The following is a 16,571-nucleotide window of genomic DNA, read 5'->3' as shown; positions in this document are numbered from 1 at the left end:
TGTAACTAGCTGAAGAAAACGGTAATCAGAGGAAGGGTGCTAGTCGAAAACAAGACGGAAAGATATTTTCAAGGAGGGACAGTTGCAGTTCCAAACATATGGTATTAATTTTCGCATGTTTAAATTTCGCGCAATGTTTTTTTCGCGCGTATTAATTTTGAATTCGCGAAAATTAGTAAGAATAAGGCACATGGTATTTACAAAACTTATCGTCCCATGGACATTATTCCACACTTCAAAGGTTCAAATTCCAGCGCCATTCCAGACGTTGTGTCCCGGCCCCGGGGATTCTGGGTTGGTCCCAGATCTCTGTGCGGATGTACTTTCATTTTGCTTTGCATTCCAACTCGAGGTGTTGTTTGCTGTTTGCCGAGTTGAAAATTTCCCAGCTTTGCAGAGCTGTAGATCTGGTTTCGACAACAAGGTAAGTCCAGGATGATAAATCGTTTTTCGGGAGCTATTCACTGTAACACAGGATTTCTATTTGTTTGTTTGAACACTGATTTCTGGTTCATTAAATGAGCTGATATTCACTTCCGCTTTGCTCGATCGAATTTTCGCGAGTGCATTTCGGTTATTTGTGCAAAATATTCTTCGTTTTCAGTGTATTTTTGTCATCTGTTTCAGGCCTTAGCTGTAAAATTCAAAGTAAAAATGTGATTGACGGCGTAGTAATTCCAACTGCAGGTAGGAATTAGTAAACTTTAGGTACGAATCTAGCCCATGAAGTTCAGCTGCAGATTTTCCACATTTGATCGCCTTGGACAAAGATAGATCCTCCTTGCTAGAAAAGCAGGTTTTTAATTAGAACAATGTAAAAATTCGAGAGCTATATTTATTGTTTCCGGAGGAAGTCGTGCAATCATTGTCAAATTGTTGCTATTTAATTTAAATTGATGAAGAAAGAAGTCACATTCTACACCAGACTTCTCACACAGCACATCTAGCTCAGGTCTTTGGTTTTAATAAGACTGGGGACCATCATTTAGGTATGGGTGCATTTCTTTGGAAGAATCCAAGATTTGTTTTGAGTCTCTGATCGCACAGATACTTTGCTACCAAAGAAACGCAAAATCCAAAAATGGATTTTTTTTTTTGCCATGTCAACACCGTAAACACTTCCTGCAAAACATGTACAGTACCGCTCAAATGTAAGTTGACAGTCCCTCGAGCCTCGATCCTCGAGACTCGAGACTCGATCCTCGAGCCTCGAGACTCGATCCTCGAGTCTCGAGTCGAGAAAAATAATGAGCTTGTCGCTTGAATGATTCCTCGAGAATAAAATTGCTCAAGCGGGCCGCACTCTCGAGTGTTGTACTATGGTCGAAGCCAGCGTTCCGGCTACTCATCTCTGCTGTAACAACTCGCGCTTGGTCGTTTAATATTTCGAACCGTCCCAAAATGTTCGAAATAGGAGCTCGAAACCGTCGATAGTGAATGAATTGAGGGCAAATTGAACCAGAAGTAACCGAGTTGGAGTTAGCGCGGTCCCGCCGAATCAACATGGACAAATACAACCTGCGTTCAGGCGATCTTAGGACAAACATGAAGCACGTGTTCAATGTCACGCATACGATTCTTTGTGTTATGATTTAGGATGCAAATATTTAACCTTAAAGTTCACTCTGTTATTTAGTTTTCTTTTGAAAAACGCAGTTACGTGTGTATGAAAGAATCTAAATCGGATACTTGCGTGCGGCGTTGTGTTACATTTATTTACGCTGGAGTTTATTCGAAAGGTTTCCAATTACTTTTGACATATGCAAATTTTGCCAACTTTTATAACTGCGCCGTTTTAAAAAAGAAAAATTTGTATAACTTCTCTAAAGCTGTAATAATAATTAGCGCCGATATCTGTGTTATAAATGAAGACAAGTTTCATTCAAGAAGAATTTAGGTTTTTCAGAATTTGATGCCAAATTCACAAAAAATAAAACACGCTCATTTCAAGCTAGACGCAATGGCGCGACATGAGTCTGTCTTGCCATTTATTTACGGAAGGCTTCACGGCTTCGATGTTTTTCACGTGGAATGTTTCGTTTGCCGTCTACAGAATTTTTACAACTCAAATTTAAGAACCGGTTTTATTTACGAAAACTTTTGTCTGAATTTCAGTAGCGACCAGAAAGAGACGTCTGAAATTCACCTGGCTGAAGTTGTCTGCCAATTCACTGCCAATTCGCTATCTGCCAATTCGACCGGTTGAAGTTGTCTGCCAATTCGAAATAAGCATCGAAAGAAGAAACTATACATTAGAAACAGTTAAATAACATTACCTATTGACCAAAAACATCTCTTACGTACATTTGAAGCCTGTAAATTTGCGGCAAACTCTCTCTGAACTCTTATACAAGACGCCTCATATCTGCTCTGTTTCGGAGTTAATAATTTTTTACTTGGCTTTTCAAACTTGGAATGTTTAGCATCATTTTAAAGCTTACCGTCTCAACCGTTCATCTCAATGTTTTCTATACCCATCTCAACGCAATAAATGGCGAAAAACACTCGCGAAAACCGTGTATTTATCAATTCACGCACTCTACATAGCATTTCCGGAAGTCAATAACTTATTACGTGACATTTCAGTCGTCAACTGCGTGACATATTTTTAAAGCTTACCGTCTTCACAGTTCATCTCAATGTGTTCTATACCCATCTCAACGCAATTAAATGTCGAAAAACCCTCGCGAAAACCGTGTATTTATTAATTCACGCACTCTACATGGCATTTCCGGAAGTCAATAACTTATTACGTGACATTTCAGTCGTCAACTGCGTGATATATTTTTAAAGCTTACCGTCTCCACAGTTCATCTCAATGTGTTCCTTACCCATCTCAACGCAATTAAATGTCGAAAAACACTCACGAAAACCTTGTAGCTAATAATTCATACACTGTACATGACCTTACCAGAAGTCAATAACTTATCACGTGACATTTCAATCGTCAACTGCGTGATATATTTTTAAAGCTTACCGTCTCCACAGTTCATCTCAATGTGTTCCTTACCCATCTCAACGCAATTAAATGTCGAAAAACACTCGCGAAAACCGTGTAGCTATTAATTCATACACTGTACCATGGCCTTTCCGGAAGTGGATAACCTATCACGTGACCTTTCAATCTTCAACTGCGTCATATATTTTTAAAGCTTACCGTCTGCAAAGTTCATCTCAATGTGTTCCGTACCCATCTCAACGCAATAGATGGCGAAAAACACTCACGAAAACCGTGTATTCATTAATTCATACACTGTACATGGCCTTACCGGAAGTGAATAACTTATCACGTGACATTTCAATCGTTAACTGCGAGATATATTTTTAAAGCTTACCGTCTTCACAGTTCATCTCAATGTGTTCCTTACCCATCTCAACGCAGTAAATGTCAAAAAAATCGCGAAAACCGTGTATTCATTAATTCAAACACTACATGGCCTTACCGGAAGCAAATAACTAATGACGTGACATTTTAATCGTCAACTGTGCGATATATTTTTAAAGCTGATGGTCTCCACAGTTCATCTCAATGTGTTCTATACCCATCTCAACGCAAAAAATGTCGAAAAACACTCGCGACAATTCATGCACTCTTCATGGCCTTTCCGAAAATCAATAACTTATCGCGTGACATTGAAATCGTCAAATACGTGGTATATTTTTAAAGCTTCTGTACAGTTTATCTCAATGTGTTCTTTACCCAGTATAATTTTCGTTGAAATTTACTAATCAGAGTCCGGTTGTTCACAGCGTGATTAAGCTAATCCAGCATCAGCGTGAAATTATATTTAATTTAATAACATTTCGTTGAGGTTTTCTCCTGATATTTTCTGTTCCCCGGTTTTGATGTGGACCAATCGCAAAGTTAACAAAACATTAGCAATGAAAAACCCTTTAAAACAAGAGAAATAAAATCTCGATCATCTTTTAATCCTGGGTAAGCGTTAATTGTCTTTCGAACAACCTGGCCCAGATGCTAAAGAATTGAAATTACAATTTTAGGGTTTTGCGCCTTTTAGGTGTTTGCTGTTTCCTCTTGCTCTGTCTCCGCTTGGCCAGCTCCCGTCTTTCATTTCTTTCTTTAATCAGCCTGTTCCATTCGAGCCCATACGGTGTTTTAGTTGGCTCACCTATGTCCAGACCAATACCAGTTGCCTCCTCATAGGAGCAGTCCTCCATATCCATTATTAGTTTTGTCAAAGCTTCATACGTCAAAACGTGAGTGACATAATAGCATTTGTCTAGGACGAAATCGGGAAAGTCGTACTTGAGAAAGGTGTCCATACATGCCATAAGTGGTGTAAAGCCAACTGTTGGTTTTCGTTGTGTCTGGAACATATCATTAATGAGGCGCATCACATCAGGTATTATGTCATATGAAAATGTATCACCGCCCAGTGTGAACGTTTCCAGGTCCTTGTACCACTTCTGGTAACCGCCAAGTAACAACCAGGCTTGGTGGCGTTCTAAATGAGGAGGGGGAGTATCCTCGGATGGCGGGGCACTAGCTATATCCAGCAGATATCCCTTCATGGCCGTTACTTTCTCTTCAACCATCTGGGGCGTCACTTCATAGACAATCGTCTTAACTTCAGCCTTGTCCTTCTCTTGCCTTTTATCATCCGCTCCTTTGTTTTTCACCGGCTCTTGGTTGCTGTCGTCGTCAGGTATCAGAATGACATCGTCATTCTCTATGGACTTGCACATCTTTTTGAATCTTGCTGCCAAGTCCCCTTTGTTCGTTTCTTTATCGTCGTCGTCATCGTGCTCATCATCGTAATCGTCATCCCGTTTTCTTTTTTTCAGCTGTTCACAAAATACATGTTTTTCATTCATTTAGCAAAAAATTCAAAATTCAAAGTGTGTGTCACTTATAACGTAAACTAACGCACACCTGCTTTGATGTCTTTGCCTCGTTCGTATCTGGAGACGATGATGGGGAGTATGGCTGTGGTTTCTAAATAAATAGAAACTGAGATCAGTACATGAAGCTATTGAGTTGAGTAGAGTGACAAGTGAAATAGCGCGCCCCAGTGCAGCTTCTTCCATTTATGCTCGGTTTTCTAAAGCATTAATTACCTACCTTTAACTTTGAGCGACGCCTGAGCTGCATCTTTCTACTCTGCTGGTAGGGTTCTATAGTTTCTGCCATCACTGTGGATTCCGTATAATAATACATCAAGTGTAATTAATTTCGTTAACAAATATTTAGTCACCTCCTTGTTGTCATTAGTTTTTGCTTAATGCAAGTTGTTTTTTAATCTTACCCATTTCGCCATGCGGGCAGAAAGGTCGTTTGTCACCAAATCTTATTGCATTGTGAAACCTGTTATAGGAGTGAGATGAGCTGGTTAATTAATATCATACAAGATGGATTCAAATGACATTGACATCATTCATATGATTTTAGTAATGACAATCTTTTATTCAAAGGAATTCATACTAACGATATCTTTCCCTCCAATATCTCATGAGCCATCTGCAGTCGGAGATTTTTTATATCCCTCTGTGGACGAAAGTTATGTTGGAAAAGAGAATTAAATGAGTTTTTGCCTCTACCATTTGTGTTCTTTGCCTCTATACCTGTTCTTATTATCTTTAAGAGAATGTCTCCTTTAGATCCACAAACTTAATTTGGCTCAGTAAATAGAATTCGCTCAAAATCCCTCCAGTAATTTCTTATTATAAGTAAGTAACAAATATGGAATTAGACTGGAGAAAAATTGTTTTCTTTATGAAATCTGGATGAAAACCTTTTACACCTTCTGGTGGCCTCGATGGCCATTGGCCGGATTGTGAAATTTGGTAAAGTCCAACCATTCGCTCTAATACAAATATTGCAGCTACATCGCTTAAATACCGATATTTGTAAACAACAAGCCTTGGCCTTTTAAACTGGATGAACCGCATTGAAAAACTTTGATTATCAAGAAAGAGACGAGGATCTAAAGTTTGGCTATTTTGGATGTTAAAGGCCAGCTCAAATTTTCCTTAACTTTATGTAGTAAAATATCAAAAGTGGCTCGTACTCACAAGTTAAACTGCATATCAGCGGCAAGCTCCATCCTTCCGCTCTGAGAATATGTAAAAATATTTGGCCGTTCTCTACTCCTTCGGTTGTTGACAAGGGGCGAAACAAGTGCTACTCGGCGGATTTCGCCATGTTGTCATCATAACTATTCGAACCAACTTCAGTACCAAAAAGAGGAGAATTTTGTTCGATCACTAGTACATTTATCTCGCAGCGAAGGAAGAAATCACCTTGCAATCCGCTTTTATCTGAACGGAAATTATCACGTCGAGATAGTCCATTTTACAGCAACTTTTACAGCAACATATCGATCTTCTACTGTCAGCCATCTTGATTTTAACATCCGCTGACCAGTTTAGTCGGTCAGTATAAAACACCACGGACTTTGCCACGGACTGCGGACTGCGGACTGCGGACTGCGGACTGCGGACTGCGGACTGCGGACTGCGGACTGCGGACTACGGGCTGGGTATAAACACAAATGCGGACTCAAACTGCGGACTGGGTATAGAATACGGACTACGGTATAAAATGCGGACTGAGCATATAAAATACGTTTACATGCAAACCACGGCTAGAAACAACGACTTTTTTTATCGACGGTTGTTGAAGTCGGCACGAAGAAAAGCACACAAACTGCTCGTCAAGATTCACAGCGAAATCAAAATTTATTTTTTCTTTCACGATAAATACAATTCCAGTGCCGTAGCAAGGGGAGGGGCCGGGGGGGGGGGGTCGTGCCCCCCCCAACAGTTTTTTTCCCAAAAAGTAAAAACAGACCCGTATGAAATGTTGAAAATAAAATTTTATCTCCCAAAAGGTTTGAAACAATAACATTTGTACTTCTTTTCATTTTTTAACGTACGTAGGGTGAGGCACAACAATATTAAATAGCTAAAAAATAAACTAAACGAACTAAACTTTGGGAAGTTTTCAAAAAACGACCTGCCGATGAAGTCTACGTTTGTCTCTAAGGCAACTCAGACAGTTTGATAACTACGAACTCACTATAATGACTCTGACAAGTGAAACATTTGCTGGTTTCAAGATACAGAGACAGTCGGTTTTCTATTTTGTAATTGACGTTGCAAGTGTTATACTCTCTTCAATGTGCATTGGTTTGCTGAGACAGTGTAGGAAGAAAATAATTTTGCGATTTGCGTAAATCACAAATAGCTCTTGGAGAACGCTGGAAATAGCATTTCCAAGCCTCTAGATTTCAAAATTTTCTGGGGGGGGGGGGTGCATTCCCCCACACCCCCCTAGCGGCTAGCGCCTCCGGCGCTCGCGTGCCCCCCAGTTATTTTACCCTTGCTACGGCACTGCATTCTCTCAAAAATGCTCTGCTCGGTATCTGTGAAAAAAGAGGCTTACCTTAATTAACGCTCGCATCGTTCTTGAAATTTGACTAGTTCGCCTTCAAAACATTCGTCCGTTCCACTGGATGTTTTCTGAGAAATATACGGTGAGATTCCGAGAATTTACTTGCGAGCTTTCCGCCGCCATATTGGATTTGCGACATATACAACTGCTTGGTTTTCAAAAGAAGACGCAATGCTCAATCTGCACTCTTTCAACTTGAATTTTTTCTCTCCGTCTAGACAAATAACTACTTCGGATATCTATAGCGTCAATACGTGAGATAACTAAAAAAAATAAAAAATAAAAGAGAAGAAACCTTGAGGGAAATCACCAACGTGAAAAGCTACCTTTTACTGTCGAAAACGTATAGTCAGGTCGCTTAGCGCAAATGTTTGGAGAAATCGTTACATGGTTGATAAAAGCACCAAACTTTGCAGAATGATTCTTTAATGACTATTCAATAATTTTATCCGTGGCTCCACCTGAATTTTTTCTTGCAATTTGCAAAATTTGCTAAACGTTTTTTACCACGAACAAACTCTCAAGCACCGCTACCACGTCATTTTGAATTGATGCAATGACAGTTGGACAGAAGCAAATATTCCTCTACTCCGTAAGTAATTTGCAGTTCTATGCTTAAATGTTGTAAAAATATATATAAATTGAAGACATTGTTGAAGGTTTCGCTAAAATTTCAACTTTTAGATGCAGTAATCTAAAATGTTTATTATGGTAATTATGCGCTTGTAGTTTGTGGCCGCCCAGGGAAGCGGAACATGCTTAAAGAAGCCTTGAAGAAACGAGATTACACAGAGGTCGCATAAGGTTTTCGTCAAGCTACGGCAGCTTCAATAAAAAGAAAATACATTTTCAGCAATGAGGCATATAAATTTATGGATCGTTTCCAGAGAATAGTCAAGAAGCGTCGTTACCATCTAGCCTCAAAACCTTAATGTTCTTAATTTTCAATGGAGACGGTTTGAAAAAGAAAGATAAGCACGAGTCCAAAGCATGCCTTACCGTTGATCAGCCTATTGTCTACAACACATAGAAAAAAATCAAAGGAATCCGATACAGAAACAAGGCACTTTAGGGAGCGTGAACCGCCTCTGCCTGTCTACATTGACCTGAACATGCATAGATTGACGAGATGCAAGCGGATCATCCAGCATTTACACCAGCTGGAAATTTCTATTTCCTATGTCAGGGTCACACAACTTGAAGAGTGCGAGCACTTTGACGAGGATGGAGTTGTATCCCTTGCCTGCGAAAGGTCTGTTCACTGTTGGTGCCTTAGACAGCCTTCAAAAAGCGGCTCTTTTCTTGTTACCGGCATCAGTCTCCTCCAGTTTCCAACTGAGAACCAACCAGGTATAAGTACACAACCAGTTACGATTTCTCCATCTGTACCTAGAAAGCTCTCTGCCTTGTTCCACGCTTTGTCTGGTTGTAATATCACATCCAGATTTAGGGGAAAGGGCAGACTTGACAGGCATTTAAAGAGAAAACAGAAACACTTCCCTCTTTAACCTCCCATGCGATTGAGTCCTTTGATGCCGACTGTGAGCACTTCCGAAAAACTGAACGGCTGGTTATTATCGTTTATGACAAAGAGAGTTCGTCCTTGTTCCTTAACCAAACTAAGCTTGAACTTTTCTGTCTTAAGAACGTTCATTGAGAAGATGCCACCGACGGACAATGCTTTGCTTTAACTCACAATAGACGGGCGTTCAACCTAGGACACTTGTACTGATACTGAGCAAAATATCCCTTCACCTTATAAACACCTTATCGAGTTTCACTCTCTTTATATTTTTCATGTTTTTCTGTTAATTTTTGGATCAAGGGGGTGGCTAGCCACCCAATCTAACGCCACTAGATCCACCCATGTCTAGGATATTATAATTAATTTTTTCAAGCCTTAAACCGCCGCATTTTTTCTTTTGTCAGTAAAAAAGGACTGCGTGGGATGCTAGTTTTAGGGAACCTGGAAATCGCGTGACTTTTTCTTCAATTTGCCTTATGGGTAATACATATTTGATAAAGGCCTGCACAAAATAGCGACGGACAGCCCCTGAAAAATCTAGTTGACCGCTTACGAAAGGGAACATTGCAGAACAACTTTTATGAATTTATGCAAATGAGCTCAAAACGTTAAGTTTTAAATTTCAAGGAAAATAAAAAAAAAATCGGGTGGAGCCACGGATAAACTTGAAACAAGAATCGAAAAGAGGCTGCATGCAATACTCTCACAGTGCCTCTCTCCACCCAGGTGTATAAATGGGTACCGGCGAATTTACTGCTGGGGGGTAACCCTGCGGTGGACTAGTATCCCATCCAGGGGGAGTAGCAACACTCCTAGTCGCTTAATGCTACGGAAACCGGGATAAGCTCCGGCTGTATGGGCCACTTGGCTCGGACACAGACTGAAAACGGCAGCTCGATTTTGCGATTCAAAACTCCGGTTCCAAACTCGAATGTTGAGAGGATTATCGTCTGGCTTCACGTGGCAGACACGTACGAATTTTGCCGAATTTTGCTTGTTTTCGCTACACTAACACACGGTTTGTTTTAACGTTTCGCCATTCGCTTATTCAACACCCCTCGGACTTCTGTAATACCAAAAAAGAGGTACGAAATTTCAAGTACTGAAGAAGTTAAAAAATTCTACTGGCAACCCGGTTTTCATTGTCATGCAAATTAGGGTTGTTTGTCAAACTCCCACGTGCCTGCCGCTTGAGGCTGGCCAGATATGCAGTTGAATAACGATAACTAACTAAGGAGATCGAAAAACGTTTGAGATATCGGGAGTTCGAGTTAGCAAGGGTACTAAATTATTAGGGAAAAAACACCTGGAGGATCGGAGAAAGTTCGAGTTTAGCAGGAGGTTCGAGTTATCTGTAAGGAAATCGACAACATTATATTAAGTTTTGAGTCGAGTCTCCACTGCAACTCCGATCCAAGAATCAAAGACTAAAGCGAATGAAACAAACACAAATTTTAAGTTCCTCACAATTGGAGGGATTTTAATGTGTTTTGACAGTACTTTGCTGTAATCTACGAGCAGGCTTTCTGTAGGAAAAAGGCTAACTTTATCGAGCTAAGCGAGAAGGTGAGACAACTTTGATGCTCAGTTTATTCAGCCTTGCTTCTAGTTATTTTTAACATCAGGTCACGTTTGGTAGCATTTTGCATGCTTAGTCTGCATTTTATACCGTAGTCCGTGTTTTATACCCAGTCCGTAGTCCGTAGTCCGTAGTCCGCAGTCCGTGTTTTATACTGACCGACTAAACTGGTCAGCGGATGTTAAAACCAAGATGGCTGACAGTAGAAGATCGATATGTTGCTGTAAAAGTTGCTGTAAAATGGACTATCTCGACGTGATAATTTCCGTTCAGATAAAAGCGGATTGCAAGGTGATTTCTTCGTTCACTGCGAGATAAATGTACTAGTGATTTAACAAAATTCTCGTCTTTTTGGTACTGAAGTTGGTTCGAATTGTTAAGATGACAACATGACGAAATCCGCCGAGTAGCAATTGTTTCGCCCCTTGTCAACAACCGAAGGAGTAGAGAACGGCCAAATATTTTTACATATTCTCAGAGCGGAAGGATGGAGCTTGCCGCTGATATGCAGTTTAACTTGTGAGTACGAGCCACTTTTGATATTTTACTACATAAAGTTAAGGAAAATTTGAGCTGGCCTTTAACATCCAAAATAGCCAAACTTTAGATCCTCGTCTCTTCCTTGATAAGCAAAGTTGTTCAATGCGGTTTATCCAGTTTAAAAGGCCAAGGCTTGATGTTCACAAGTATCGGTATTTAAGCGATGTAGCTGCAATATTTGTATTAGAGCGAATGGCTGGACTTTACCAAATTTCACGATCCGGCCAATGGCCATCGAGGCCACCAGAAGGTGTAAAAGGTTTTCATCCAGATTTCATAAAGAAAACAATTTTTCTCCAGTCTAATTCCATATTTGTTACTTACTTATAATAAGAAATTACTGGAGGGATTTTGAGCGAATTCTATTTACTGAGCCAAATTAAGTTTGTGGATCTAAAGGAGACATTCTCTTAATTAGCAATGTTGCAATTTACCTGCGAGAATTCAAACTCTCCTCCGAGGATTAAACACAATGCATACTAGTAGAGATCAAAACAAAATATTAATTACCAATATATTTTTTTTATTTTCCATCAATTTCGTAAAACATCTCTACTTAATTATTCGGGAAGCTTACCATGCATACGAAAACTCCGCAATCATTGCTGGTTTCTTGAGTTGGTAAAATGCCTTTATCCTGTAAGAAATTAAATAACAGTTGTCTCTGTCAATTACTACAGTTTTTGTCAGAGTGGTTTTAAACCCTTAAGTTTACAACAATCAGAGTTACCAATTACAGTGACATTCTTACCGTTAATGTTTCCATTCTCCAGGCGTTCCAGTCCACATCTTCTTTATGTCCACTGTCGGCGAACACTCTAAAATGGTTGCGCAACGTTATTCAATAGTCCCGCAACATATATTTATAGAGATTCTCACAGAAATTCAAGCTTCAGAAATATCAGTTAGTATGGCTACCCACGTCATAGATACATCAAAGTAAAACAGACAAAAAAATAAAAAAGATAGGAAAAAAATAAGGGAAATGTTGTTGACCAGTTTGGTACATACCGAGCGACCTGAAACGCTTGCGATGATTGTAGTCCGATTCCCAAAGGATCCAAGTAGACCATGCGTTTTTCCTTCCTGCAGATGTACTAAAAAGTACAACCAAACAGAGCGTAATATTTCATTTCCTTAAAAAGTTAATTTTTTTTGCCATTTAAACATATTAACAACCTATTTAAACCTATTATTTCGCATTTAAGGGAACAGTTTCTGGACATGTCGGCAATTCTTAGTACCAATGGAGATTTATCTCTCAATAATAAAAAAAAGTTATTATCCTTTTAAAATATCAAGAAACAATATCATAAATGCACAAAGCTTGTCATCCCTACCAGTAAGCACCAGTGGGCTGGAGGTCCGGGCAAATGTACGACAACAAACACATTATTCTCATCCCCCAGATTCATAGAAGGTATGCTCTGCAATATTTGCATAAAGTATTTACATTTTATTACTCCATTTAATTTTTTTTTCCAAATGATTGCAATTGTCAATTGAAAGTTTTGCCTACCCCATCCTTTTCGTTCGTTCTAAGTTGGGAGAATTGGTAACTGGTCACCAATGCACACTTTTCTGTGTCATCGAACTGTAACACAACAAATGGCTCTACGGTTATTCTCAGTACCGTCCGGATTGCTTACTAGCAGCCTTCGCGAGACATATTACTTTACTGTGGCTGAATACAGTTTATGCGCGCTCTTAAGACCGAATGATAACGCAAGTCCGAGCAAAAAAAAAAAAAAATGCTGTCGCTTATCTTGTGCACTGTCCATTTTGAGCTCATCAGCTGAAATCCTTTGGTCGTGAGTGCAAAATAAACAAAAAAGTACTTCGAAGTTTGGACAAGTTCGAAGCGTCCTCTATCCGTTTTTTTTTTTCGGTTTACCTTTTGGGGGAATTTAGTTACAGACGTAATGGATGGAGAAACTTCATATTTCACCAACGGCTGTTTTTCTACATCAGAAAGAGAGAGTCAACTGAATTTTAAATTTACAAGTGTCTGTGCGGAAAGCTTACCGTGTAAAGGTTGTAGTCTCTTACGAGTATTTCTAAATAACCATTTACTACCTGAAAGGAAACATAAATTGACATCATAATCACAATCTTGCAATTTCAAATTTCATCTTCATTCAATATCCGATATGACAAATGAACGTTTAGTCTTACAAAGCCGTTTAGTTCTCTTGTCTTGCCCGGTTTGCCAACGAGACGTCGAATTTCCTCATATGAGAAGTTGCGAACGATTCTACCGCTTGCATTAACAAGAGTTGCGGAATCATCTTTGTGCCTAGTGTATGAATTAATGAATACACGGTTTTCGTGAGTGTTTTTCGACATTTAATTGCGTTGAGATGGGTAAGGAACACATTGAGATGAACTGTGGAGACGGTAAGCTTTAAAAATATATCACGCAGTTGACGATTGAAATGTCACGTGATAAGTTATTCACTTCCGGTAAGGTCATGTACAGTGTATGAATTAATAGCTACAAGGTTTTCGCGAGTGTGTTTCGACATTTAATTGCGTTGAGATGGGTATAGAACACATTGAGATGAACTATGAAGACGGTAAGCTTTGAAAATATATCACGCAGTTGACGATTGAAATGTCACGTGATAAGTTATTCACTTCCGGTAAGGCCATGTACAGTGTATGAATTAATGAATACACGGTTTTCGTGAGTGTTTTTCGCCATCTATTGCGTTGAGATGGGTAAGGAACACATTGAGATGAACTGAGGAGACGGTAAGCTTTAAAAATATATCACGCAGTTGACGATTGAAAGGTCACGTGATAAGTTATTGACTTCCGGAAATGCCATGGTACAGTGTATGAATTAATAGCTACACGGTTTTCGCGAGTGTTTATCGACATTTTATTGCGTTGAGATGGGTATAGAACACATTGAGATGAACTGTGGAGACGGTAAGCTTTAAAAATATATCACGCAGTTGACGATTGAAATGTCACGTGATAAGTTATTGACTTCCGGAAATGCCATGTAGAGTGCGTGAATTGATAAATACACGGTTTTCGCGAGTGTTTTTCGCCATTTATTGCGTTGAGATGGGTATAGAAAACATTGAGATGAACTGTTGAGACGGTAAGCTTTAAAATGATGCTAAATATTCCAAGTTTGAAAAGCCAAGTAAAAAATCATTAACACCGAAACAGAGCAGATATGAGGCGTCTTGTATAAGAGTTCAGACAGAGTTTGCCGCAAATTTAAAGGCTTCAAATGTACGTAAAAGATGTTTTTGGTCAATAGGTAATGTTATTTAACTGTTCCTAATGTATAGTTTCTTCTTTCGATGCTTATTTCGAATTGGCAGACAACTTCAACCGGTCGAATTGGCAGATAGCGAATTGGCAGTGAATTGGCAGACAACTTCAGCCAGGTCTGAAATTCAGGCTTCTGAAAGTTGCTGAAACTTGCTTGCGCGATTTTGTCGGTGCAATTCTACGGCTCAGCTTACAAGATTCGTGACATTTAAATCGTTTCGCATCGAATGCTTCAGATGCTGAATTACAGAACATTTTGTGAAAGAAATTAAATTTGTAGTTTTATTTGCGAAAACTCAGGATGAACTTGTAAACCAATAACTTAAATATCTTCGTGGTTGAAAATATGCACTTACGCTGACTTACGGCGGGTTGACAAGGGATAGCACAAGTTTGAACTACAAGTTCTTTTCACGTCCTTTTCTAAATTTAATTCGTCGATCACGGCTTTCAAGGACGAGTTTGTGTCAGTACTTTTAAGTAAGTAAACGTAATTACGATCGGCGCGAATATATCCTACTGTCGAATGTTACACGTCGGGGAAGGTTTATATTTCATGCGCTGAATTTGGACGCGATACACTTGTACATGAGGTGCGAGCGGCTTTTGTTCTTTCCTCGAGAAATAAATCGTTTCCTCGAAAGCCTTTCGAGTTATGAATATTCGAGACCGGCTTGTTTCTCGATCCTCGAGACTCGATCCTCGAGACTCGAGACTCGATACTCGAGACTCGAAACTCGAACATTTCGAGTTTCGAGTCTCGAGGATCGAGTCTCGAGTGTCGAGGATCGAGTCTCGAGGATCGAGTCGAGACTGTCAACTTACATTTGAGCGGTACTGTATATAATTAAAATATCAGTACATATTTATTTTTCGTCAAAAAATACCCTAGCCAAAATCATTTGAGCTTACAATAGCTAGCTAGTTCAACAAAAATTGCACATTGAAGCAGTTCTTCTTTTGCCTAAAGCATAATGTACGTGATGAGAACGCATCTGAAAGCAGAGGATATATTCTACCAAAAAATTAACAGTGCAATTGTAAACTACATTCCTGATGATTTCAGAAGCATACATCTTCCATGGGCACACATTGATTGTCCTAGGAAATCTGCATCCAGTTTAAAATGACAGTTCACACTGATCACAGTGCTCGAAATTATAACAAACCAGGTTGTCCTTATCGGAAATGCCGGACAACCTAACCCCTGAGTTAAGTTGCCCTGCTAAAGATTTGGTTGTCCGTTTTAAGTGTTGTATGTTTTTGTTTGATTAGAAGAGAGCTGTTTAAAGCTATTTTCGTGTTTTAAATTTATAACCTCTTTTGTTTAGTTCTGTTTGGTGATCATGGTAATGTGAGTTCTTGGGTTGCATTGTCCAGCAGTTTTTTGTCTTGTTTTGATCTTCAAGCATGGAAGTGAGAAACCATGGCTACCAGAGATTGTTTTGCTTATTGCCTTATGGCTCATTTCCACTGCATTATGAATGCTGTTCAGATTTGTTAAGTTGAGAAATAGAAAAGTGGAAACCTCTAAAACCCAAGTATGTTATCAAATTTTATTTATTTTTTATTATGTTTTTTTTTTTACTTTTTGTTTATGAGAGATGTGGTGGCCTAATGATTAGTACTCTGGACTCCAGATTGAGTGGTTTAGAATTGATTTCTGGCCAGAGTTGTTGTGTTCTTGGGCAAGACACTTTACTCTCACAATGCCTTTCTTACCCTGGGTGCCAGAGGTTTTTCTTGCGCGGTTTCCGGTGTCAGTCATGTCTTTATTGTGACCCGCGCGAAAAACCTCTGGAACAGAGCGCTATTGCTTTGATAGCGCCGAGCCAATGACAAGCCTGTTTATATCAGTTTAGTCCAGAATCTGGACTAGAAAGCTGATTGGCTTCTTATGGCCTCCCATGAGTCTTTTAATCTAACCAACACTGTAATTGGTGTATAAATATAGCGAACACTGCGTGAAATCGAAAGACGCCTGTGAAATGTCTTGAGGTTTTTATAGTAAGTGCCGCCGAAATGGGGGATTCCGAAGATTTAAAGATTGCGAAAATGTTCGACAAAGATCTAAAGGAAGCTGCTTCGCGGAACCCGCAAAATAAACCGCCTGTTCTGCAAGCTAATGGTGCTGATAATCTAAGCGCCGAGCATTTAGATGGAATTTCAAATTTTATTCGCCGAAAGGATGAATTGGCGGTCTAGTCTCCTCAACAGGGCGC

The 16,571-nt window shown here is 39.5% G+C and overlaps 2 protein-coding genes across 4 annotated transcripts in view; one reads left to right on the top strand and one right to left on the bottom strand.

Moving 5' to 3' along the window:
* The first annotated feature begins 323 nt into the window (after nt 1-323).
* LOC144659655 (uncharacterized) overlaps nt 324-16,571 on the top strand; it is a 47,497-nt gene continuing 31,249 nt past the window's right edge. For all 3 annotated transcript variants that reach the window (XM_078520143.1, XM_078520144.1, XM_078520141.1), the window contains exons 1-2: nt 324-424; nt 628-687. The gene's annotated coding sequence lies outside the window, so the exon portion shown is untranslated. The remainder of the gene's footprint in view (nt 425-627; nt 688-16,571) is intronic.
* On the bottom strand, nt 2,143-13,404 carry LOC144660862 (uncharacterized). Its single transcript, XM_078521590.1, has 13 exons — nt 13,234-13,404; nt 13,084-13,134; nt 12,578-12,652; nt 12,399-12,485; nt 12,070-12,155; nt 11,810-11,876; nt 11,636-11,695; nt 11,493-11,537; nt 5,448-5,506; nt 5,268-5,326; nt 5,084-5,154; nt 4,895-4,957; nt 2,143-4,806 (listed from the first exon to the last, which is right to left on the bottom strand). The coding sequence occupies exons 1-13, from the start codon at nt 13,402-13,404 to the stop codon at nt 3,991-3,993; spliced, it is 1,710 nt and encodes a 569-aa protein (XP_078377716.1). The 3' UTR covers nt 2,143-3,990.

Source organism: Oculina patagonica, chromosome 7 (assembly GCF_052425735.1).
Source record: "Oculina patagonica isolate OP01 chromosome 7, crgOcupat, whole genome shotgun sequence".
Classification (NCBI taxonomy): Eukaryota; Metazoa; Cnidaria; class Anthozoa; order Scleractinia; family Oculinidae; genus Oculina; species Oculina patagonica.
This window is presented reverse-complemented; position numbering and strand designations above follow the sequence as displayed.

Excerpts from the sequence above, each read along its gene's own strand:
- LOC144660862 (XM_078521590.1), bottom strand. The coding sequence starts at position 13,404 with ATGTCGAAAAACACTCACGAAAACCGTGTATTCATTAATTCATACACT. Across the intron at positions 12,486-12,577 it reads GAACGAACGAAAAGGATGGG|AGCATACCTTCTATGAATCT; the intron begins GTAGGCAAAACT and ends CAAATATTGCAG. Across the intron at positions 11,877-12,069 it reads CAAGCGTTTCAGGTCGCTCG|AGTGTTCGCCGACAGTGGAC; the intron begins GTATGTACCAAA and ends CAACCATTTTAG.